This window comes from Taudactylus pleione, unplaced genomic scaffold, assembly GCF_031769625.1.
Source record: "Taudactylus pleione unplaced genomic scaffold, aTauple2 ptg000356l, whole genome shotgun sequence".
Lineage (NCBI taxonomy): Eukaryota > Metazoa > Chordata > Amphibia > Anura > Myobatrachidae > Taudactylus > Taudactylus pleione.
In genome coordinates this window covers 872,445-899,033 of record NW_028284757.1, presented here as the reverse complement: position 1 = coordinate 899,033, position 26,589 = coordinate 872,445, and the positions used below count along the sequence as shown (strand labels likewise).

The following is a 26,589-nucleotide window of genomic DNA, read 5'->3' as shown; positions in this document are numbered from 1 at the left end:
AAAGAATATAAAAGACAGTTTAGTTACAGACATTAGGAGATAGAATGAGCTCTCACAGGACAGGAGTCACGGGTCCTGTGCGGCACTTACAGATCACGTGAGAGCTTCGCAGGGAAGGTTGGAGGTGGTGGAGACTCAATGCTCAAAGGTCACACGGGAGACGAGATCAAGAACCATAGGTCAGGTAAGAGGTAAAGGTCATGGTTTACAGGTTGGGTGAGAAGCGAAAGGAAAGGGCTCACTGACCACTTGAGATATTTATAATTCTGACAGAGCCACAAGATCTCACCTTAAACAATTTGTTAAACGTCTCATAGATGAAGATGACAGAAATCAGAATTGAGAAGATTTCCTGTGTGAATCGTGAGACAAACCGTACCAGGAAGCTGCCCTCACAGGCAACCGTGGCCACAACAATCACTATTAGCCATGCACCGATCCACACACGACCAACCAAGTACTCCAGATCATTATTCGAGCAAAACTGAATAAGAGAAGAGAATTGTGTTTTATTCTTAGGATCGTATTTACTATAGCTGAACAGTTGTCACCTTCTATTGCAAATGTATTTATTCCATCATGTACTGTCCGTCATACATCCCCGGCCTCTGTACTGTACATCATACATCCCCTGCCTCTGTCCGTCATACATCCCTGTCCTCTGTACTGTACATCATACATCCCCGGCCTCTGTACTGTCCGTCATACATCCCCTGCCTCTGTCCGTCATACATCCCCGTCCTCTGTACTGTACATCATACATCCCCGGCCTCTGTACTGTCCGTCATACATCTTCGGCCTCTGTACTGTACATCATACATCCCCGTCCTCTGTACTGTACGTCATACATCCCCTGCCTCTGTCCGTCATACATCCCCGTCCTCTGTACTGTACATCATACATCCCCGGCCTCTGTACTGTACATCATACATCCCCGGCCTCTGTCCGTCATACATCCCTGTCCTCTGTACTGTACATCATACATCCCCGTCCTCTGTACTGTACGTCATACATCCCCTGCCTCTGTCCGTCATACATCCCTGTCCTCTGTACTGTACATCATACATCCCTGTCCTCTGTACTGTACGTCATACATCCCTGTCCTCTGTACTGTACATCATACATCCCCGTCCTCTGTCCGTCATACATCCCCGTCCTCTGTACTGTACATCATACATCCCCGGCCTCTGTACTGTCCGTCATACATCTTCGGCCTCTGTACTGTACATCATACATCCCCGGCCTCTGTCCGTCATACATCCCTGTCCTCTGTACTGTACATCATACATCCCCGGCCTCTGTCCGTCATACATCCCCGTCCTCTGTACTGTACATCATACATCCCCGGCCTCTGTACTGTCCGTCATACATCTTCGGCCTCTGTACTGTACGTCATACATCCCCTGCCTCTGTCCGTCATACATCCCTGTCCTCTGTACTGTACATCATACATCCCCGGCCTCTGTACTGTACGTCATACATCCCCTGCCTCTGTCCGTCATACATCCCCGTCCTCTGTACTGTACATCATACATCCCCGGCCTCTGTACTGTACATCATACATCCCCGGCCTCTGTCCGTCATACATCCCTGTCCTCTGTACTGTACATCATACATCCCCGTCCTCTGTCCGTCATACATCCCCGTCCTCTGTCCGTCATACATCCCCGGCCTCTGTACTGTCCGTCATACATCTTCGGCCTCTGTACTGTACATCATACATCCCCGGCCTCTGTCCGTCATACATCCCCGTCCTCTGTACTGTACATCATACATCCCCGGCCTCTGTACTGTACGTCATACATCCCCTGCCTCTGTCCGTCATACATCCCTGTCCTCTGTACTGTACATCATACATCCCCGTCCTCTGTACTGTACGTCATACATCCCCGTCCTCTGTCCGTCATACATCCCCGTCCTCTGTACTGTACATCATACATCCCCGGCCTCTGTACTGTACATCATACATCCCCGGCCTCTGTCCGTCATACATCCCTGTCCTCTGTACTGTACATCATACATCCCCGTCCTCTGTACGTCATACATCCCCTGCCTCTGTCCGTCATACATCCCTGTCCTCTGTACTGTACGTCATACATCCCCGTCCTCTGTACTGTACATCATACATCCCCGGCCTCTGTACTGTACGTCATACATCCCCTGCCTCTGTCCGTCATACATCCCTGTCCTCTGTACTGTACATCATACATCCCCGTCCTCTGTACTGTACGTCATACATCCCCTGCCTCTGTCCGTCATACATCCCTGTCCTCTGTACTGTACATCATACATCCCTGTCCTCTGTACTGTACGTCATACATCCCCGGCCTCTGTACTGTCCGTCATACATCCCCTGCCTCTGTACTGTACATCATACATCCCTGTCCTCTGTACTGTACATCATACATCCCCGTCCTCTGTACATCATACATCCCCGGCCTCTGTCCGTCATACATCCCCGTCCTCTGTACTGTACATCATACATCCCCGGCCTCTGTACTGTACATCATACATCCCCGGCCTCTGTCCGTCATACATCCCTGTCCTCTGTACTGTACATCATACATCCCCGTCCTCTGTACTGTACGTCATACATCCCCTGCCTCTGTCCGTCATACATCCCTGTCCTCTGTACTGTACATCATACATCCCTGTCCTCTGTACTGTACGTCATACATCCCTGTCCTCTGTACTGTACATCATACATCCCCGTCCTCTGTCCGTCATACATCCCCGTCCTCTGTACTGTACATCATACATCCCCGGCCTCTGTACTGTCCGTCATACATCTTCGGCCTCTGTACTGTACATCATACATCCCCGGCCTCTGTCCGTCATACATCCCTGTCCTCTGTACTGTACATCATACATCCCCGGCCTCTGTCCGTCATACATCCCCGTCCTCTGTACTGTACATCATACATCCCCGGCCTCTGTACTGTCCGTCATACATCTTCGGCCTCTGTACTGTACGTCATACATCCCCTGCCTCTGTCCGTCATACATCCCTGTCCTCTGTACTGTACATCATACATCCCCGGCCTCTGTACTGTACGTCATACATCCCCTGCCTCTGTCCGTCATACATCCCCGTCCTCTGTACTGTACATCATACATCCCCGGCCTCTGTACTGTACATCATACATCCCCGGCCTCTGTCCGTCATACATCCCTGTCCTCTGTACTGTACATCATACATCCCCGTCCTCTGTCCGTCATACATCCCCGTCCTCTGTCCGTCATACATCCCCGGCCTCTGTACTGTCCGTCATACATCTTCGGCCTCTGTACTGTCCGTCATACATCTTCGGCCTCTGTCCGTCATACATCCCTGTCCTCTGTACTGTACATCATACATCCCCGGCCTCTGTACTGTACGTCATACATCCCCGTCCTCTGTACTGTACATCATACATCCCCGGCCTCTGTACTGTACGTCATACATCCCCTGCCTCTGTCCGTCATACATCCCTGTCCTCTGTACTGTACATCATACATCCCCGTCCTCTGTACTGTACGTCATACATCCCCGTCCTCTGTACTGTACATCATACATCCCCGGCCTCTGTACTGTACGTCATACATCCCCTGCCTCTGTCCGTCATACATCTTCGTCCTCTGTACTGTACATCATACATCCCCGTCCTCTGTACTGTACATCATACATCCCCGGCCTCTGTACTGTACATCATACATCCCCTGCCTCTGTCCGTCATACATCTTCGGCCTCTGTACTGTACATCATACATCCCCGGCCTCTGTCCGTCATACATCCCCGTCCTCTGTACTGTACATCATACATCCCCGGCCTCTGTACTGTACGTCATACATCCCCTGCCTCTGTCCGTCATACATCCCCGTCCTCTGTACTGTACATCATACATCCCCGGCCTCTGTACTGTACATCATACATCCCCTGCCTCTGTCCGTCATACATCTTCGGCCTCTGTACTGTACGTCATACATCCCCGTCCTCTGTACTGTACATCATACATCCCCGTCCTCTGTACTGTACATCATACATCCCTGGCCTCTGTACTGTACATCATACATCCCCATCCTCTGTACTGTACATCATACATCCCCGGCCTCTGTCCGTCATAGATCTCCGGCATCTGTAATGTACATCATACATCCCCGTCCTCTGTACTGTACATCATATATCCCCGGCCTCTGTCCGTCATACATCCCCGTCCTCAGTACAGAGGATGGGGATGTATGATGTACAGTACAGTCGGTCATACATCCCCGTCCTCTGTACTGTCAGTCATACATCCTCGGGCCTCCATCATCAGATATTCACAGAGTTCAGTCCTCTCATCCTTTCCGCATATATACTGGTCTCCGCCATCCTCTGTTCTCTATCACTGGGCTCTAGACCTCTTCACTACATATCCTCTGATTTCCTTATTCAAACCTCCTATCACACTTTCCATACAAATCTCACCGAATAAAATGCTTCTTCAAACACCAGTAATGGTCCTGAAAATCCAACGATTAGTAGTGGCTGTGCTCCCAAGAGACAAAATATCACTCCTTGCAAACAGGTTCCAATGATTAGTTCTGACACCCCGATCAGGCCGCCTGTCTTCTCGCCTGTGAGAGGAAGACGGGAAGGTTTATACGCCAGTGCAGGGAAAAGCGTCAGATTGGTGGGGAAATGTGTGAGGTGTAGGAGAAAGCTGTACCTCATCACTGTATACATAGCGAGGGTCAGCATTATATTAGGCCCTTCCTCAGTGTGACATGATGGACAGAACTACGAGTGTGAGGTGTAGGAGAAAGCTGTACCCCATCACTGTATACATAGCGAGGGTCAGCATTATATTAGGCCCTTCCTCAGTGTGACATGATGGACAGAACTACGAGTGTGAGGTGTAGGAGAAAGCTGTACCCCATCACTGTATACATAGCGAGGATCAGCATTATATTAGGCCCTTCCTCAGTGTGACATGATGGACAGAACTACGAGTGTGAGGTGTAGGAGAAAGCTGTACCCCATCACTGTATACATAGCGAGGGTCAGCATTATATTAGGCCCTTCCTCAGTGTGACATGATGGACAGAACTACGAGTGTGAGGTGTAGGAGAAAGCAGTGAAATATATGATGTGGAATTGTTAAAGCCGATATTATAGAGAAAGGAAGACGACTAAGCTAGTACCAGCGACTGAGGGCCTGAATCAGAGCTGGACGCTATTTGCGCTCGCTCGTTCTATTTTGTAATAAACGCCCCCTGGCCGCTCGCATCATACGTCATCTCCACTATTTATTAGATTAATCGAGTACATCGAAAGGCGTATGAACTGCTCGCAGTGCTTGTGGTTGGATTTTCCTATCGCAATCATGCGAACAGTTCAGGCTAAAAGAGAACCAAGTGACGTGGCCGATGACGCTGCTTTATTAATTATGCACACCCTTAAAACGCCCGTTTTGACCTTTTGGCACGCCTGCGTTCGGATCTCCACTCCCCGTTTTCAAGCACCTTCCCCTGTTACCACCCACAGACGCCTCATCCTGTCACTCAAATTAGCAGGCACTCGCAATTTTGCAAGCACACAATTTCCGACCGCAATGACTGGTTCGCGTATGCGTATTACAACCCATACGCATGAACAGTTGTGCGAACATCGTTCGGAGCGAACGAGCGGCCGCTTACGAGCGGCTCTGAATCAGGCCCTGAGATACAGGAGGTAAAGTACGTTCTTCCCATCCTGCAATATAAAACGTGTAGTACAACGTGGGCCCATAACTCACCCAGAAGGCCCCCAAAAGTAATTGCAGGTGACAGTGCTGCAAAATAGATGAAAATTACGGCAGCCATGCACTGTGCATCCAGCGCATCGCAAAAATCACTGGCGTATTTAGGATAACGTCGCTGGATATCTCGCACAAGTCCCCCAAATGGTTTTCCTGTTCTGCGCAGAGGATCATCTCCGCCACTTCCCGGCAATGCGGTCTTTGTAAGAAGAGCTACAGGCGTGAGAATGGGGAAGTAAAAATAAGACATTGAGTTGTGGGAGGCAGATCGGGGAAGATAAAAGTGTGAGGACCAGAAGGGAGGCACAGGTCACAGAGGGGGACAGATCATAGAGGGGGGGGACAGGTCACAGAGGGGGCACAGGTCATAGAGGGGGACAGGTCATAGAGGGGGCACAGGTCATAGAGGGGGACAGATCATAGAGGGGGGGGACAGGTCACAGAGGGGGCACAGGTCATAGAGGGGGACAGGTCATAGAGGGGGGGGACAGGTCACAGAGGGGGCACAGGTCATAGAGGGGGACAGGTCATAGAGGGGGCACAGGTCATAGAGGGGGACAGATCATAGAGGGGGGGGACAGGTCACAGAGGGGGCACAGGTCATAGAGGGGGGGGGACAGGTCATAGAGGGGGCACAGGTCATAGAGGGGGACAGGTCATAGAGGGGGGGAGAGGTCATAGAGGGGGAAATGTCATAGAGGGGGGGACAGGTCATAGAGGGGGGGGCAGGTCATAGAGGGGGACAGGTCATAGAGGGGGGGGGCAGGTCATAGAGGGGGCACAGGTCATAGAGGGGGACAGGTCATAGAGGGGGGGAGAGGTCATAGAGGGGGAAATGTCACAGAGGGGGCACAGGTCATAGAGGGGGGGACAGGTCATAGAGGGGGCACAGGTCATAGAGGGGGACAGATCATAGAGGGGGGGGACAGGTCAAAGAGGGGGCACAGGTCATAGAGGGGGGGGACAGGTCATAGAGGGGGCACAGGTCATAGAGGGGGACAGGTCATAGAGGGGGGGAGAGGTCATAGAGGGGGGGACAGGTCATAGAGGGGCACAGGTCATAGAGGGGGGGGGGACAGGTCATAGAGGGGGCACAGGTCATAGAGGGGGACAGGTCATAGAGGGGGGGGCAGGTCATAGAGGGGGAAATGTCATAGAGGGGGGGACAGGTCATAGAGGGGGGGGCAGGTCATAGAGGGGGACAGGTCATAGAGGGGGGGGGGCAGGTCATAGAGGGGGACAGGTCATAGAGGGGCACAGGTCATAGAGGGGGGGGCAGGTCATAGACGGGCACAGGTCATAGAGGGGCACAGGTCATAGAGGGGGCACAGGTCATAGAGGGGGACAGGTCATAGAGGGGGACAGGTCAAAGAGGGGGGGGACATGTCATAGAGGGGGCACAGGTCATAGAGGGGGACAGGTCAAAGAGGGGGGGGACATGTCATAGAGGGGGACAGGTCATAGAGGGGGAAATGTCATAGAGGGGGACAGGTCATAGAGGGGGGGGCAGGTCATAGAGGGGGACAGGTCATAGAGGGGGGGACAAGTCATAGAGGGGGCACAGGTCATAGAGGGGGACAGGTCATAGAGGGGGGGGCAGGTCATAGAGGGGGGGGCAGGTCATAGAGGGGGACAGGTCATAAAGGGGGGGGACAGGTCATAGAGGGGGGGACAAGTCATAGACGGGCACAGGTCATAGAGGGGCACAGGTCATAGAGGGGGACAAGTCATAGAGGGGGCACAGGTCATAGAGGGGGACAGGTCATAGAGGGGGGGGCAGGTCATAGAGGGGGGGGCAGGTCATAGAGGGGGACAGGTCATAAAGGGGGGGGACAGGTCATAGAGGGGGGGACAAGTCATAGAGGGGCACAGGTCATAGAGGGGCACAGGTCATAGAGGGGGCCAGGTCATAGAGGGGGACAGGTCATAGAGGGGGGGGGCAGGTCATAGAGGGGGACAGGTCATAGAGGGGGGGACAAGTCATAGACGGGCACAGGTCATAGAGGGGCACAGGTCATAGAGGGGGCACAGGTCATAGAGGGGGCACAGGTCATAGAGGGGGACAGGTCATAGAGGGGGACAGGTCAAAGAGGGGGGGGACATGTCATAGAGGGGGGGCACAGGTCATAGAGGGGGACAGGTCATAGAGGGGGAAATGTCATAGAGGGGGACAGGTCATAGAGGGGGGGACAAGTCATAGACGGGCACAGGTCATAGAGGGGCACAGGTCATAGAGGGGGACAGATCATAGAGGGGGGGAGAGGTCAAAGAGGGGCACAGGTCATAGAGGGGGACAGGTCATAGAAGGGGCACAGGTCATAGAGGGGGCACAGGTCATAGAGGGGGGACAGGTCATAGAGGGGGACAGATCATAGAGGGGGGGAGAGGTCATACAGAGGGACATGTCATAGAGGGGGGGGACAGGTCACAGAGGGGCACAGGTCATAGAGGGGGACAGGTCATAGGGGGGGACAGGTCATAGAGGGGGGAGAGGTCAAAGAGGGGCACAGGTCATAAAGGGGGGGGCAGGTCATAGAGGGGGACAGGTCATAGAGGGGGGGAGAGGTCAAAGAGGGGCACAGGTCATAGAGGGGGGCCAAGAGTAAAAAGTACAAGGAAGATATGTCAGAAAGGGAGAAGATTGGAGAGGAGTGGGGGATATACAGGTCACACAGAGGGGATAAGAGAGTGGGGGTTATACAGAGGGGATAAGAGAGTGGGGGATATACAGGTCACACAGAGGGGATAAGAGAGTGGGGGTTATACAGAGGGGATAAGAGAGTGGGGGATATACAGGTCACACAGAGGGGATAAGAGAGTGGGGGTTATACAGAGGGGATAAGAGAGTGGGGGATATACAGAGGAGATAAGAGAGTGGGGGATATACAGGTCACACAGAGGAGATAAGAGTGGGGGATATACAGGTAACACAGAGGAGATAAGAGAGTGGGGATATACAGATCACACAGAGGAGATAAGAGTGGGGGATATACAGAAGGGATAAGAGAGTGGGGGATATACAGAGGATATAAGAGAGTGGGGGATTTACAGGTCACACAGAGGAGATAAGAGAGTGGGGTATATACAGAGGGGATAAGAGAGTGGGGGATATACAGTTCACACAGAGGAGATAAGAGAGTGGGGGTATACAGGACACAGAGGGGATAAGAGAGTGGGGGATATACAGGTCACACAGAGGGGATAAGAGAGTGGGGGTTATACAGGTCACACAGAGGAGATAAGAGAGTTGGGTATATACAGAGGAGATAAGAGAGTGGGGTATATACAGAGGAGATAAGAGAGTGGGGGATATACAGGTCACATAGAGGGGATAAGTGAGTGGGGGATATACAGGTCACACAGAGGGGATAAGAGAGTGGGGGATATACAGGTCACACAGAGGGGATAAGAGAGTGGGGGATATACAGAGGGGAAAAGAGAGTGGGGGATATACAGGTCACACAGAGGGGATAAGTGAGTGGGGGATATACAGGTCACACAGAGGAGATAAGAGTGGGGGATATACAGGTCACACAGAGGGGATAAGAGAGTGGGGGATATACAGGTCACACAGAGGAGATAAGAGAGTGGGGTATATACAGAGGAGATAAGAGAGTGGGGATATACAGATCACACAGAGGAGATAAGAGTGGGGGATATACAGAGGAGATAAGAGAGTGGGGGATATACAGAAGGGATAAGAGAGTGGGGGATATACAGAGGATATAAGAGAGTGGGGGATTTACAGGTCACACAGAGGAGATAAGAGAGTGGGGTATATACAGAGGGGATAAGAGAGTGGGGGATATACAGTTCACACAGAGGAGATAAGAGAGTGGGGGTATACAGGACACAGAGGGGATAAGAGAGTGGGGGATATACAGGTCACACAGAGGGGATAAGAGAGTGGGGGTTATACAGGTCACACAGAGGAGATAAGAGAGTTGGGTATATACAGAGGAGATAAGAGAGTGGGGTATATACAGAGGAGATAAGAGAGTGGGGGATATACAGGTCACACAGAGGAGATAAGAGTGGGGGATATACAGGTAACACAGAGGAGATAAGAGAGTGGGGATATACAGATCACACAGAGGAGATAAGAGTGGGGGATATACAGAGGGGATAAGAGAGTGGGGGATATACAGGTCACACAGAAGGGATAATAGAGTGGGGGATATACAGGTCACACAGAGGAGATAAGAGAGTGGGGGATATACAGAGGAGATAAGAGTGGGGGATATACAGAGGGGATAATAGAGTGGGGGATATACAGGTCACACAGAGGAGATAAGAGAGTGGGGGATATACAGGTCACACAGAGGGGATAAGAGAGTGGGGGATATACAGGTCACACAGAGGAGATAAGAGAGTGAGGGATATACAGGTCACACAGAGGGGATAAGAGAGTGGGGGTTATACAGAGGGGATAAGAGAGTGGGGGATATACAGAGGAGATAAGAGAGTGGGGGATATACAGGTCACACAGAGGAGATAAGAGTGGGGGATATACAGGTAACACAGAGGAGATAAGAGAGTGGGGATATACAGAGGAGATAAGAGAGTGGGGTATATACAGAGGGGATAAGTGAGTGGGGGATATACAGGTCACACAGAGGGGATAAGAGAGTGGGGGATATACAGATCACACAGAGGAGATAAGAGTGGGGGATATACAGAAGGGATAAGAGAGTGGGGGATATACAGAGGATATAAGAGAGTGGGGGATTTACAGGTCACACAGAGGAGATAAGAGAGTGGGGTATATACAGAGGGGATAAGAGAGTGGGGGATATACAGTTCACACAGAGGAGATAAGAGAGTGGGGGTATACAGGACACAGAGGGGATAAGAGAGTGGGGGATATACAGGTCACACAGAGGGGATAAGAGAGTGGGGGTTATACAGGTCACACAGAGGAGATAAGAGAGTTGGGTATATACAGAGGAGATAAGAGAGTGGGGTATATACAGAGGAGATAAGAGAGTGGGGGATATACAGGTCACACAGAGGAGATAAGAGTGGGGGATATACAGGTAACACAGAGGAGATAAGAGAGTGGGGATATACAGATCACACAGAGGAGATAAGAGTGGGGGATATACAGAGGGGATAAGAGAGTGGGGGATATACAGGTCACACAGAAGGGATAATAGAGTGGGGGATATACAGGTCACACAAAGGGGATAAGAGAGTGGGGGATATACAGGTCACACAGAGGGGATAAGAGAGTGGGGGATATACAGAGGGGATAAGAGAGTGGGGGATATACAGGTCACACAGAGGGGATAAGAGAGTGGGGGATATACAGGGCACACAGAAGGGATAAGAGAGTGGGGGATATACAGAGGGGATAAGAGAGTGGGGGATATACAGGTCACATAGAGGGGATAAGTGAGTGGGGGATATACAGGTCACACAGAGGGGATAAGAGAGTGGGGGATATACAGGTCACACAGAGGGGATAAGAGAGTGGGGGATATACAGAGGGGAAAAGAGAGTGGGGGATATACAGGTCACACAGAGGGGATAAGTGAGTGGGGTATATACAGGTCACACAGAGGAGATAAGAGTGGGGGATATACAGGTCACACAGAGGGGATAAGAGAGTGGGGGATATACAGGTCACACAGAGGAGATAAGAGAGTGGGGTATATACAGAGGGGATAAGAGAGTGGGGGATATACAGTTCACACAGAGGAGATAAGAGAGTGGGGGTATACAGGACACAGAGGGGATAAGAGAGTGGGGGATATACAGGTAACACAGAGGAGATAAGAGAGTGGGGATATACAGATCACACAGAGGAGATAAGAGTGGGGGATATACAGAGGAGATAAGAGAGTGGGGGATATACAGAGGGGATAATAGAGTGGGGGATATACAGAGGAGATAAGAGAGTGGGGGATATACAGGTCACACAGAGGAGATAAGTGAGTGGGGGATATACAGGACACACAGAGAGGATAAGAGAGTGGGGGTATACAGGTCATACAGAGGGGATAAGAGAGTGGGGGATATACAGGTCACACAGAGGGGATAAGAGAGTGAGGGATATACAGGACACACAGAGAGGATAAGAGAGTGGGGGATATACAGGTCACACAGAGAGGAAAAGAGAGTCGGGGATATACAGGTCACACAGAGGGGATAAGAGAGTGGGGGATATACAGAGGAGATAAGAGAGTGGGGGATATACAGAGGGGATAAGAGAGTGGGGGATATACAGGTCACACAGAGGAGATAAGAGAGTGGGGGATATACAGATCACACAGAGGAGATAAGAGTGGGGGATATACAGGTAACACAGAGGAGATAAGAGAGTGGGGATATACAGATCACACAGAGGAGATAAGAGTGGGGGATATACAGAGGGGATAAGAGAGTGGGGGATATACAGGTCACACAGAAGGGATAATAGAGTGGGGGATATACAGGTCACACAGAGGAGATAAGAGAGTGGGGGATATACAGAGGAGATAAGAGTGGGGGATATACAGGTCACATAGAGGGGATAAGTGAGTGGGGATATACAGATCACACAGAGGAGATAAGAGTGGGGGATATACAGAGGGGATAAGAGAGTGGGGGATATACAGGTCACACAGAAGGGATAATAGAGTGGGGGATATACAGGTCACACAGAGGAGATAAGAGAGTGGGGGATATACAGAGGGGATAATAGAGTGGGGGATATACAGAGGAGATAAGAGAGTGGGGGATATACAGGTCACACAGAGGAGATAAGTGAGTGGGGGATATACAGGACACACAGAGAGGATAAGAGAGTGGGGGTATACAGGTCATACAGAGGGGATAAGAGAGTGGGGGATATACAGGTCACACAGAGGGGATAAGAGAGTGAGGGATATACAGGACACACAGAGAGGATAAGAGAGTGGGGGATATACAGGTCACACAGAGAGGAAAAGAGAGTCGGGGATATACAGGTCACACAGAGGGGATAAGAGAGTGGGGGATATACAGAGGAGATAAGAGAGTGGGGGATATACAGAGGGGATAAGAGAGTGGGGGATATACAGGTCACACAGAGGAGATAAGAGAGTGGGGGATATACAGATCACACAGAGGAGATAAGAGTGGGGGATATACAGGTAACACAGAGGAGATAAGAGAGTGGGGATATACAGATCACACAGAGGAGATAAGAGTGGGGGATATACAGAGGGGATAAGAGAGTGGGGGATATACAGGTCACACAGAAGGGATAATAGAGTGGGGGATATACAGGTCACACAGAGGAGATAAGAGAGTGGGGGATATACAGAGGAGATAAGAGTGGGGGATATACAGGTTACATAGAGGGGATAAGTGAGTGGGGATATACAGATCACACAGAGGAGATAAGAGTGGGGGATATACAGAGGGGATAAGAGAGTGGGGGATATACAGGTCACACAGAAGGGATAATAGAGTGGGGGATATACAGGTCACACAGAGGAGATAAGAGAGTGGGGGATATACAGAGGAGATAAGAGTGGGGGATATACAGAGGGGATAATAGAGTGGGGGATATACAGGTCACACAGAGGAGATAAGAGAGTGGGGGATATACAGGTCACACAGAGGGGATAAGAGAGTGGGGGATATACAGGTCACACAGAGGAGATAAGAGAGTGAGGGATATACAGGTCACACAGAGGGGATAAGAGAGTGGGGGATATACAGGTCACACAGAGGGGATAAGAGAGTGGGGGATATACAGAGGGGAAAAGAGAGTGGGGGATATACAGGTCACACAGAGGGGATAAGAGAGTGGGGGATATACAGGTCACACAGAGGGGATAAGAGAGTGGGGGATATACAGGTCATACAGAGGAGATAAGTGAGTGGGGGATATACAGGTCACACAGAGGGGATAAGAGAGTGGGGGATATACAGAGGGGATAATAGAGTGGGGGATATACAGAGGAGATAAGAGAGTGGGGGATATACAGAGGGGATAATAGAGTGGGGGATATACAGAGGAGATAAGAGAGTGGGGGATATACAGGTCACACAGAGGAGATAAGTGAGTGGGGGATATACAGGACACACAGAGAGGATAAGAGAGTGGGGGTATACAGGTCATACAGAGGGGATAAGAGAGTGGGGGATATACAGGTCACACAGAGGGGATAAGAGAGTGAGGGATATACAGGGCACACAGAAGGGATAAGAGAGTGGGAGATATACAGGTCACACAGAGGAGACAAGAGAGTGGGGGATATACAGAGGGGATAAGAGAGTGGGGGATATACAGGTCACACAGAGGGGATAAGAGAGTGGGGGATATACAGGTCACACAGAGAGGAAAAGAGAGTGGGGGATATACAGGTCACACAGAGAGGATAAGAGAGTGGGGGATATACAGAGGGGATAATAGAGTGGGGGATATACAGAGGAGATAAGAGAGTGGGGGATATACAGAGGGGATAATAGAGTGGGGGATATACAGGTCACACAGAGAGGATAAGAGAGTGGGGGATATACAGGTCACACAGAGAAGATAAGAGAGTGGGGGCTATACAGGTCACAAGGAAAGGATAAGAGAGTGGAGGACATACAGGTCACACAGAAGGGATAATAGAGTGGGGGATATACAGGTCACACAAAGGGGATAAGAGAGTGGGGGATATACAGAGGGGAAAAGAGAGTGGGGGACATACAGGTCACACAGAGTAGATAAGAGTGGGGGATATACAGGTCACACAGAGGGGATAAGAGAGTGGGGGATATACAGAGGGGATAAGAGAGTGGGGGATATACAGGTCACACAGAGGGGATAAGAGAGTGGGGGATATACAGGGCACACAGAAGGGATAAGAGTGGGGGATATACAGAGGGGATAAGAGAGTGGGGGATATACAGGTCACACAGAGGAGATAAGAGAGTGGGGGATATACAGGTCATACAGAGGAGATAAGAGAGTGGGGGATATACAGGTCACACAGAGGGGATAAGAGAGTGGGGGATATACAGGTCACACAGAGGAGATAAGTGAGTGGGGGATATACAGGTCACACAGAGGGGATAAGAGAGTGGGGGATATACAGGTCACACAGAGGGGATAAGAGAGTGGGGGATATACAGGTCACACAGAGGAGATAAGAGAGTGGGGGATATACAGGTCACACAGAGGGGATAAGAGAGTGGGGGATATACAGGTCACACAGAGGAGACAAGAGAGTGGGGTATATACAGAGGAGATAGAGAGTGGGGGATATACAGGTCACACAGAGGGGATAAGAGAGTGAGGGATATACAGGGCACACAGAAGGGATAAGAGAGTGGGGGATATACAGAAGGGATAAGAGAGTGGGGGATATACAGAGGGGATAAGAGAGTGGGGGATATACAGGTCACACAGAGAGGAAAAGAGAGTGGGGGATATACAGGTCACACAGAGGGGATAAGAGAGTGGGGGATATACAGGTCACACAGAGGGGATAAGAGAGTGGGGGATATACAGAGGGGATAAGAGAGTGGGGGATATACAGAGGGGATAAGTGAGTGGGGGATATACAGGTCACACAGAGGGGATAAGAGAGTGGGGGATATACAGGTCACACAGAGGGGATAAGAGAGTGGGGGATATACAGGTCACACAGAGGAGATAAGAGAGTGGGGGATATACAGGTCACACAGAGGGGATAAGAGAGTGGGGGATATACAGGTCACACAGAGGGGATAAGAGAGTGGGGGATATACAGAGGGGATAAGAGAGTGGGGGATATACAGAGGATATAAGAGAGTGGGGGATATACAGGTCACACAGAGGAGATAAGAGTGGGGGATATACAGAGGGGATAAGAGAGTGGGGGATATACAGGTCACACAGAGGGGATAAGAGAGTGGGGGATATACAGGTCACACAGAGGGGATAAGAGAGTGGGGGATATACAGGTCACACAGAGGGGATAAGAGAGTGGGGGATATACAGGTCACACAGAGAAGATAAGAGAGTGGGGGCTATACAGGTCACAAGGAAAGGATAAGAGAGTGGAGGATATACAGGTCACACAGAAGGGATAATAGAGTGGGGGATATACAGGTCACACAGAGGGGATAAGAGAGTGGGGGATATACAGGTCACACAGAGGGGATAAGAGAGTGGGGGATATACAGGTCACACAGAGGAGATAAGAGAGTGGGGGATATACAGGTCACACAGAGGGGATAAGAGAGTGGGGGATATACAGGTCACACAGAGGAGACAAGAGAGTGGGGTATATACAGAGGAGATAGAGAGTGGGGGATATACAGGTCACACAGAGGGGATAAGAGAGTGAGGGATATACAGGGCACACAGAAGGGATAAGAGAGTGGGGGATATACAGAAGGGATAAGAGAGTGGGGGATATACAGAGGGGATAAGAGAGTGGGGGATATACAGGTCACACAGAGGGGATAAGAGAGTGGGGGATATACAGGTCACACAGAGGGGAAAAGAGAGTGGGGGACATACAGGTCACACAGAGGGGATAAGAGAGTGGGGGATATACAGGTCACACAGTGGGGATAAGAGAGTGGGGGATATACAGAGGGGATAAGAGAGTGGGGGATATACAGAGGAGATAAGAGAGTGGGGGATATACAGAGTAGATAAGTGAGTGGGGGATATACAGGTCAGACAGAGGGGATAAGAGAGTGGGGGTATACAGGTCACACAGAGGGGATAAGAGAGTGGGGGATATACAGGTCACACAGAGGAGATAAGAGAGTGGGGGATATACAGAGGGGATAAGAGAGTGTGGGATATACAGGTCACACAGAGGAGATAAGTGAGTGGGGGATATACAGGACACACAGAGGAGATAAGAGAGTGGGGTATATACAGAGGAGATAAGAGAGTGGGGGTATACAGGTCACACAGAGGGGATAAGAGAGTGGGGGATATACAGGTCACACAGAGGGGATAAGAGAGTGGGGGATATACAGAAGGGATAAGAGAGTGGGGGATATACAGAGGGGATAAGAGAGTGGGGGATATACAGGTCACATAGAGGGGATAAGAGAGTGGGGGATATACAGGTCACACAGAGGGGATAAGATAGTGGGGGATATACAGGTCACACAGAGGAGATAAGAGAGTGGGGGCTATACAGGTCACAAGGAAAGGATAAGAGAGTGGAGGATATACAGGTCACACAGAAGGGATAATAGAGTGAGGGATATACAGGTCATACAAAGGGGATAAGAGAGTGGGGGATATACAGGTCACACAGAGGGGATAAGAGAGTGGGGGATATACAGAGGGGATAATAGAGTGGGGGATATACAGGTCACACAGAGGAGATAAGAGAGTGGGGGATATACAGGTCACACAGAGGGGATAAGAGAGTGGGGGATATACAGGTCATACAGAGGAGATAAGAGAGTGGGGGACATACAGGTCACACAGAGGGGAAAAGAGAGTGGGGGATATACAGGTCACACAGAGGAGATAAGAGTGGGGGATATACAGAAGGGATAAGAGAGTGGGGGATATACAGGTCACACAGAGTAAATAAGAGTGGGGGATATACAGAGGGGATAAGAGAGTGAGGGATATACAGGTCACACAGAGGGGATAAGAGAGTGGGGGATATACAGGTCACACAGAGGGGATAAGAGAGTGGGGGATATACAGGTCACACAGAGGGGATAAGAGAGTGGGGGATATACAGGTCACACAGAGGGGATAAGAGTGGGGGATATACAGGTCACACAGAGGGGATAAGAGAGTGGGGGATATACAGTGGGGATACGAGAGTGGGGGATATACAGTGGGGATAAGAGAGTGGGGGATATACAGAGGAGATAAGAGACTGGGGTATATACAGAGGAGATAAGAGAGTGGGGGATATACAGGTCACACAGAGTAGATAAGTGAGTGGGGGATATACAGGTCAGACAGAGGGGATAAGAGAGTGGGGGTATACAGGTCACACAGAGGGGATAAGAGAGTGGGGGATATACAGGTCACACAGAGGAGATAAGAGAGTGGGGGATATACAGAGGGGATAAGAGAGTGTGGGATATACAGGTCTCACAGAGGAGATAAGAGAGTGGGGGATATACAGGGCACACAGAGGAGATAAGAGAGTGGGGGATATACAGGTCACACAGAGGGGATAAGAGAGTGGGGGATATACAGGTCATACAGAGGAGATAAGAGAGTGGGGGACATACAGGTCACACAGAGGGGAAAAGAGAGTGGGGGATATACAGGTCACACAGAGGAGATAAGAGTGGGGGATATACAGAAGGGATAAGAGAGTGGGGGATATACAGGTCACACAGAGTAAATAAGAGTGGGGGATATACAGGTCACACAGAGGGGATAAGAGAGTGGGGGATATACAGGTCACACAGAGGGGATAAGAGAGTGGGGGATATACAGAGGGGATAAGAGCGTGGGGGATATACAGGTCACACAGAGGAGATAAGAGAGTGGGGGATATACAGGTCACACAGAGGAGATAAGAGAGTGGGGGATATACAGGTCACACAGAGGAGATAAGAGAGTGGGGGATATACAGGTCACACAGAGGAGATAAGAGAGTGGGGGATATACAGGTCACACAGAGGGGATAAGAGAGTGGGGGATATACAGGTCACACAGAGGAGATAAGAGAGTGGGGGATATACAGGTCACACAGAGGAGATAAGAGAGTGGGGGATATACAGGTCACACAGGAGATAAGAGAGTGGGGGATATACAGGTCACACAGGAGATATGAGGGTGTTGAGATATAGAATCTCTAGGGTTTAGGAAACATGGAATTGATATTACATCTGAGCTCTTTATCTTTGATAAGTATGTGACCAATGAATCGTACAGAAGCAGAATAAGGTAACAGCAGACGATCACCTTTGTCTTCGGGGGCGCTGGTTTCCTCTGGGACTTTCTTTTCCTGACCATGACGCCTTCTTAGCATTTCTCGCTGGAATAGCGCCACAGAGTGGAGAAGCTCCTCTCCCAACATCTCAGATGGAGGTAGAACCACGCTGCAGTCTAAGAACTCATTAATGGCATTCAGAAGATCCTGGCGATGGTCAGCTAAATAGGCTGCCTCGTGGAATGACTGAGGAGAAGACACAGGGGGATCTCATAGTTACTATAGGAGATTGATGACTACAGGGATGAGTTAAGACACAGCAAGGACGAGAGAGGCAAGCCTGGGCCTGAATGGGAGATACGGAGAGAATGCAAAGAATAGATAAAGAAAATAGAGCAAGTAGAAGAGGACAATATTTCCAGATTAAGGTTTTTACATACAAACTGATATGACAGAAGAATAATAGAAAGTAAAAATGTCATATGAAAACCATTTGTTCTACATGAATCTGTCTTTATTATTCACCACAAAGTTCCAGTCCTTTTCAGTGTCCATTACTGCTGCAGTGCTCTTCAGTGTCTATTACTGCTCCAGTCCTCTCAGTGTCTATCACTGCTCCAGTCCTCTCAGTGTCCATCACTGCTCCAGTCCTCTCAGTGTCCATCACTGCTCCAGTCCTCTCAGTGTCCATCACTGCTCCAGTCCTCTCAGTGTCCATCACTGCTCCAGTCCTCTCAGTGTCCATCACTGCTCCAGTCCTCTCAGTGTCCATCACTGCTCCAGTCCTCTCAGTGTCCATCACTGCTCCAGTCCTCTCAGTGTCCATCACTGCTCCAGTCCTCTCAGTGTCCATCACTGCTCCAGTCCTCTCAGTGTCCATCACTGCTCCAGTCCTCTCAGTGTCCATCACTGCTGCATTCCTCTCAGTGTCCATCACTGCTCCAGTCCTCTCAGTGTCCATCACTGCTCCAGTCCTCTCAGTGTCCATCACTGCTCCTGTCCTCTCAGTGTCCATCACTGCTCCAGTCCTCTCAGTGTCCATCACTGCTCCAGTCCTCTCAGTGTCCATCACTGCTCCAGTCCTCTCAGTGTCCATCACTGCTCCAGTCCTCTCAGTGTCCATCACTGCTCCTGTCCTCTCAGTGGCCCTGATTCAGAGCTGAATGCAATACTGTTGTTTGCTATGTTAAGTAATTATTTTTGTATGTGTGCGTATGAGTCACAATGTACATGTGCCATGTTTCATTACCAACAACAGTTGCAGTGAGGACTTGGACCCAGGGAGATTGAGGAAAGTTTGTGAAAGGTAATTGGGTGGCAACTCAAATGCAGGCATGTCGCGGCTGTTTCAGGGGGGTGTCTGTGCCTGTGACTACGAATTTATACACCGTGGTTAAGGCTGTAACGCAACCCTAGGATTATCTAACACATTGATACTGTGACCAATGTGAGATCTATGGCTCGTCTGTGAATGCAAATGGGGGACTTGAGGTGCTGCTATTTGGCATCTCACTACAAATCCCAATTGCTGCAACATTTGCAAAGTTTCACACAGCCATCGCGTACCGGATCGCAGCAACAATGGGAATTGTGTCCACAACTGAGTCAAGCAAGTGTCCATAACTGCTCCAGTCCAATCAGTGTCCATTACTGCTCCAGTCCAATCAGTGTCCATTACTGCTCCAGTCCAATCAGTGTCCATACAGACAAAGAATATGTAAGTGCTGGTCAGTATAAAAAATATTTAATAAATATACAGTCAGGTGCATAAATATTGGGACATTGACAGTATTTTCATATTTTGGCCTCTATTCACCACCACAATGGCTTTGAAATGAAACAAACAAGATGTGATTTACCTGCAGACTTTCAGATTTAATTTGAGGGTAATTACATCCAAATCAGGTGAACGGTGTAGGAATTACAATGGTTTCTATATGTGCCTCCCACTTTTTAAGGGGCCAAAAGTAATGGGACAAACTGAACAATCCTAAATCTAACTTTCACTTTTTAATACTTTATTGCAAATCCTTTGTAGGCAATTACAGCCTGAAGTCTGGAACGCATAGACATCACCAGACGCTGGGTTTCATCCATGGTGATGCTCTGCCAGGCCTCTACTGCAAATGTATTCAGTTCCTGCTTGTTCTTGGGGCATTTTCCCTTCAGTTTTGTCTTCATCAAGTGAAATGCATGCTCAATCGGATTCAGGTCAGGGGATTGACTTGGCCATTGCATAACATTCCACTTTTTAGCCTTAAAAAACTCTTTGGTTACTTTGCAGTATGCTTCGGGTCTCTGTCCATCTGCACTGTGAAGCGCTGTCCAATGAGTTCTGAAGCATTTGACTGAATATGAGCATATAATATTGCCCGAAAAACACTTCGGAATTCATTCTGCTGCTTTTGTCAGCAGTCACATCATCAATAAATACAAGGGAACCAGTTCTATTGGCAGCCATACATGCCCACGCCATGACACTACCACCACCATGCTTCACTGATGAGGTGGTATGTTTTGGATCATGAACAGTTCCTTTCCTTCTCCATACTCTTCTCTTCCCATCACTCTGGTACAAGTTGATCTTTGTCTCATCTATCCATAGGATGTTGTTCCAGAACTGTAATGGCTTTTTTAGATGTTGTTTGGCAAACTGTAATCTGGTCTTCCTGTTTTTGAGGCTCACCAATGGTTTACATCTTGTGGTGAACCTTCTATATTCACTCTTGTGAAGTGTTCTCTTGATTGTTGACTTTGACACATGTACACCTAACCTCCTGGAGAGTGTTCTTGATTTGGCCAAGTGTTGTGAAGGGGTTTTTCTTCACCAGGGAAATAATTCTTCTGTCATCCACAACAGTTGTTTTCCGTGGTCTTCTGGTTCTTTTGGTGTTGCTTAGCTCTCCGGTGCGTTCTTTCTGTTTAAGAATGTTCCAAACAGTTGATTTGGCCACACCTAATGTTTTTGCTATCTCTCTGATGGGTTTGTTTTGATTTTTCAGCCTAATGATGGCTTGCTTCACTGATAGTGACAGCTCTTTGGATCTCATATTGAAAGTCGACAGCAACTGATTCCAAATGCAAATGTCACACCTAGAATCAACTCCAGACCTTTTACCTGCTTAATTGATAATGAAATAACGAGAGAATAGCCCACACCTGTCCATGAAATAGCTTTTGAGTTGATAGTCCCATTACTTTTGGCCCCTTAAAAAGTGGAAGGCACATATAGAAACCGTTGTAATTCCTACACCGTTCACCTGATTTGGATGTAATTACCCTCAAATGAAATCTGAAAGTCTGCAGGTAAAGCACATCTTGTTTGTTTCATTTCAAAGCCATTGTGGTGGTGAATAAAGGCCAAAATATGAAAATTCTGTCAATGTCCCAATATTTATGCACCTGACTGTATATGAAAGAAACAATGTAAAGAAAAAAAATACTCTAAAAATTAAATAAAAAATATATATTATAACAATAACAATTAAAAACATGGATCGAATCTCAAGTAATATATATAATATTACACTGATAGACTATATATATTGGTGTATATCATTTGGGACTGTATTATTGACTGGTGCTTGTTTATGAGCAAAAAGTGTCAAATCTATAAACTGATTTACTATATGAAAATAACCACCACTGGTCTAGATGATTAGTGTCAAAGATGATATCTGGTTAGTAAATTCAATTATATTGCCCATCTCAAGGGCTGTTTATACCAAGATGAAAGAAAGAAAAACAAGAAAGTGTCAGAACAAAAGGTATTTAATAAAACCACAAATTTCTAAACACTGTATCAACTATCGAATTATCAAATTATTACTCCCAATATCATTTCAGCATTTGGTTAAAACTTCACAGTATCCAGAAAAATTAATAATTCATCAGACACACATCCTGCTAAAAACCGATATAAATCACAGAAAATAATTATTACAATTATGGCGTTTTGATTAAATCTTTATAATATAGTCCAGAAAAAAAAAATGTTGAACAAAAAAAAGGGGGGGATAAACCACAGAGAATTGATGTCACAATTGTGGCGTTTTGATTTCTTTTTTTTTTTGTAAATACTTTTTATTGTATTATTATTGTTGAAAGCATTACAGCAAAAAATTATGCATTGTATCGTACACATCGAGATATCCATTGTTACAGATAGTAATATCTTTCTTTTACAATTCCTCGATTTCAATAAAGTATATAATAGTAACTTTCAATACAGAAAATACGAAAATTAGATCTTTACAGGAAGATATATCAAAATATCTTGAGCAAATAATACATTTCTATATAAATCTTATTGTACATGAAAAATAAAAATAAAAGAGGGAGACACTACAATACACGACAAGAAACATGACGGGAAGAGGGACATAGGGGAGAAAATTAACAATATTATTGCTTTAGGTTTGCTTGTAAATAGAGCCTTTTTAAAACCACCTTTGACATAACAAATGAGCATTAAAACATCCTTCAGTTATCAGGGGAACAAAGATAATCGAAAGTGGTTCTATGACATAATATATAACGTTTCTAGTAGGATTTTCCTATGTATGAACCAATCAGTTGAGTGAAATATATTGAATCTATGATCTTGTGTCTTTTGAGGTAATGAGTCTATATATAAGCTCCATTTTTCATAGAACTTTTTTACTCCATTTTCAATATCTGGTATAGCTGACCGTCTATCAAAATACAAGATTTGAATAATTTTTTGTTGGACCTTGGTAAGTGAAGGAGAAGAAGACGATATCCAATGTTTCAGAATTACTTTTTTTGCTATGGTGAGGAAAATTGTGAGAAGAGGAATCAATCTCCTCCCCTCCACCCCCAGCTCCCAATTTCTAAAGTTTAGACATAGACAGGCTAATTGATCTAGCTTTAGGTTTAATTCCAAACATGAATTTATATAAGAAATCACCTTTATCCAAAACTTTCTAATCTTATAACAGGCCCAGAAACAGTGTGAGAAACCAGCATTACACATATGACATTTCATACATTGGCCAGATTCAGTAATGATCATATGTTTTCTCTGTGCAGGAGCCACATAAGCTCTATGTATTACTTTAATATGAACCTCTTGTAAATAAGAGGATTGGAGAATACGCAGAGATCTGTCATAATAATGAAAAAGAACCTCTGAAGTAGGAGCAAATGTGGTTTCCCTGCACCAAAGGACGCTTGTTTTGTTTCCCAGGGGTTCTGAATAGAGGTTTGTCAGAGTAGAATATAGCATTTTTATCTTATACGAAGAGCCCGATATACGTTTCAGTATCGATAATAAATGGTCAGTTAATCCTTGAGAAGGTAGAGCCTGAGGTAAGGTTTGAACATAATGTCTCAATTGTAAATACATAAAAAAATCCCGGTTGGGAATATCATATGTGGTTTTTAAACTGGAAAAGGGCATCACTGTTCCACCTGGATCAAAAACTTTGGAGATATTGCTGAGTCCTTTTTTGGACCAAATTTTAAACTTGTTGTCAGACATAGATGGGGGGAAGGCAGGATTTCCCCAAAGTGGAATTAGAGGGGAATTTAAATGATTTCTGCCAAGTTTCTTATTTATTGATATCCATGCGTAGTATGTGTCTCTAAATATGATATTATTTAGGATCGGAGCCGGAATATTACCAGGTCGATTATGAAGAAGTGCCCCTGGGGAATATGGGTTGAATAGAGCAAGATCCAGTGATAAATCGATAAATGTGTTACGTTCTAGTAGCCAGTCACTAATATAACGGAAAAAAATTGATAATGAGTATGCTGAAAAATCGGGAATTCCCATTCCACCATATTGTCTAGATAGCTTTAATTTAGATATCGCAATTCTAGGTCGTTTACCCTGCCATAAGAATTTAGAAATCATTCTCTGTATATTAGATATGTCTGATTTGGAAAGGGCAATAGGGAGCATCTGCATTGGGTAGAATATTTTAGGAAAAATTATATTTTTAATTATTGCAGCTCTGCCTAGTAAAGATAAAGGGAGGAGTTTCCAGCTGTCTAGTAAAAGTGATACCTTGGAAATTACTTCTGTATAATTTAATTTATATAGTTGAGATAATTCCGAGGGGATCTGGATTCCCAAGTATTTAATTTTTGAAGTACTGAATTTAAATTGATGTAGTATTGGTAATTGTTTTAAAGTTTCAATGGAACCTGTAATAGGTAATATCTCTGATTTATCTATATTTATTTTGAATCCAGACACAATACCAAATGAGTTTAGTAGGTGCATTATTGCAGGTATAGTTGTTAATGGTTTTGACACGAACAGCAGCATGTCGTCTGCAAACAGAGCGACTTTCTGCATGTTCATCCCCAACTCTATTCCCACTATCAAAGGGTCAGATCGAATGGCGATTGCAAGAGGTTCTATTGCTATGGCGAATAAGAGGGGTGATAATGGACACCCTTGCCTGGTGCCTTTCTGGATAGTAAAAGGGGTGGATTTGTAACCATTACTATATGTGATTGCGCTCCATGATATAATGTTTGGATTATGTCTATAAAGATTTGTGGGAAACCGAAGTTATTTAATGTATGATGTAAATGTGGCCATAGAACTAAATCAAATGCCTTTTCGGCGTCTAGTGATAAATTGAGGTTAGTATCAGAATTTTTAGATTGTTGAATGTATTGCATTATTCCCAAGACCTTTCTAACATTTGTTACTGAGTGGCGACCACTTATTAAGCCTGATTGATCTACATGAATTATGGAGGGTAACAGGATTTTGAGCCTTTCTGAGAGAATTTTTGTTAAAATTTTATAATCTAAATTCAATAGTGAAATGGGTCTATACGACCCTGGTAAGGTCAAATCACGACCCGGTTTGGGTAAGACTTTTATGGTTGCCATGTTGAAGTCCAATGGAAGAGATTTAGACAAAATGATATGGTTATACACTGAGACCAGGGTGTCACTTATTTTGGCTGAGAGAATTTTATAAAACTCTCCTCCTAATCCGTCAGGGCCTGGGGCCTTGGCAATTTTTAGGTTATTTATTGTTTTGACAACTTCAGCTAAAGAAACTGGGGTTAACAATGAGTTGGCGGCATCAGGGGAGAGTTGCGGATATGAAATATTTTGCCAGAATTGGCTTTCATGAGTCTGTGTCATGGAAATATTCTCTACATTAGGAAAAATGGGCTTACATGAGTATAAATTTTCATAGTATTCGCGCATTATAGAAGTAATTTGGGCATTTGAAGTAGTGAGTGTGCCATCTATTTTTTTGAGAGGTTTAACCAACAGTGGGGCTCGCGTCCCTTTTAGAAGGTTCGTCAGGAGACGACCTGATTTGTTCCCAAATTTATGGAATTTATGATTAACAAAAAAGAGATAACGATCTCCCATACCCTGTAAAAATTCATCAAAGGATGTTTTTTCCAACAGATAATTATTTTTATTTGCAGGTGATGGGTGAGATTTAAACGTTTGATACGCTTCCGATAAGGCATTCTGTCTAATAATATAGGAGGAAGCATATTTCTTGTGAATTGATGCTACAGAAGATATTATAGCTCCACGTATCACCGTTTTGGCACTTTGCCAGAAGAGAGGAGGGTCAATGGTGGAATGGGAATTGTTATTATATTTAAACTCATCCCATATTGATTCTAGCCGTTTTTTAAACTTTGTAGAATGGGCTAGGTGCGCGGGAAATCTCCATGTGGGATAGGAACCCTTCTCAATATCTATATGAATAGTGGACCATACCATAGCATGATCTGACAATGCAATTGGTTCTATTACAGAGTCAGAAATCCTAGGAAAAAGTGAATTTGATATAAATATATAATCGATCCTAGAAAAGGAGTTGTGAACTGGTGAGTGACATGTGAATTCTTTATCAATGGGATGTAATGCTCTCCATATATCAATCAAATTTAACCTAGAAGAGAACCAGGGAATACCAAGCTGGGGCGAACTGTTGTTCCGAGGAGTGTTCTGAGACCTATCTAAGATGGGAGACGAAACTGAATTAA

At 46.8% G+C, this 26,589-nt stretch overlaps 1 protein-coding gene across 2 annotated transcripts in view; it reads right to left on the bottom strand.

The window, feature by feature from the left end:
- The window catches only part of LOC148508565 (anion exchange protein 2-like), a 414,596-nt gene that overhangs the window by 16,699 nt on the left and 371,308 nt on the right, over window positions 1-26,589 (bottom strand). Inside the window, exons 13-16 of one of the 2 annotated variants that reach the window (XM_088444359.1) lie at window positions 18,616-18,829; window positions 5,757-5,972; window positions 4,448-4,596; window positions 290-484 (exon numbers count right to left, since the gene is read on the bottom strand). In XM_088444359.1, coding sequence (XP_088300485.1) covers window positions 290-484; window positions 4,448-4,596; window positions 5,757-5,972; window positions 18,616-18,829 — 774 coding nt within the window. The remainder of the gene's footprint in view (window positions 1-289; window positions 485-4,447; window positions 4,597-5,756; window positions 5,973-18,615; window positions 18,830-26,589) is intronic. The other variant, XM_088444360.1, reaches the window with a different exon arrangement.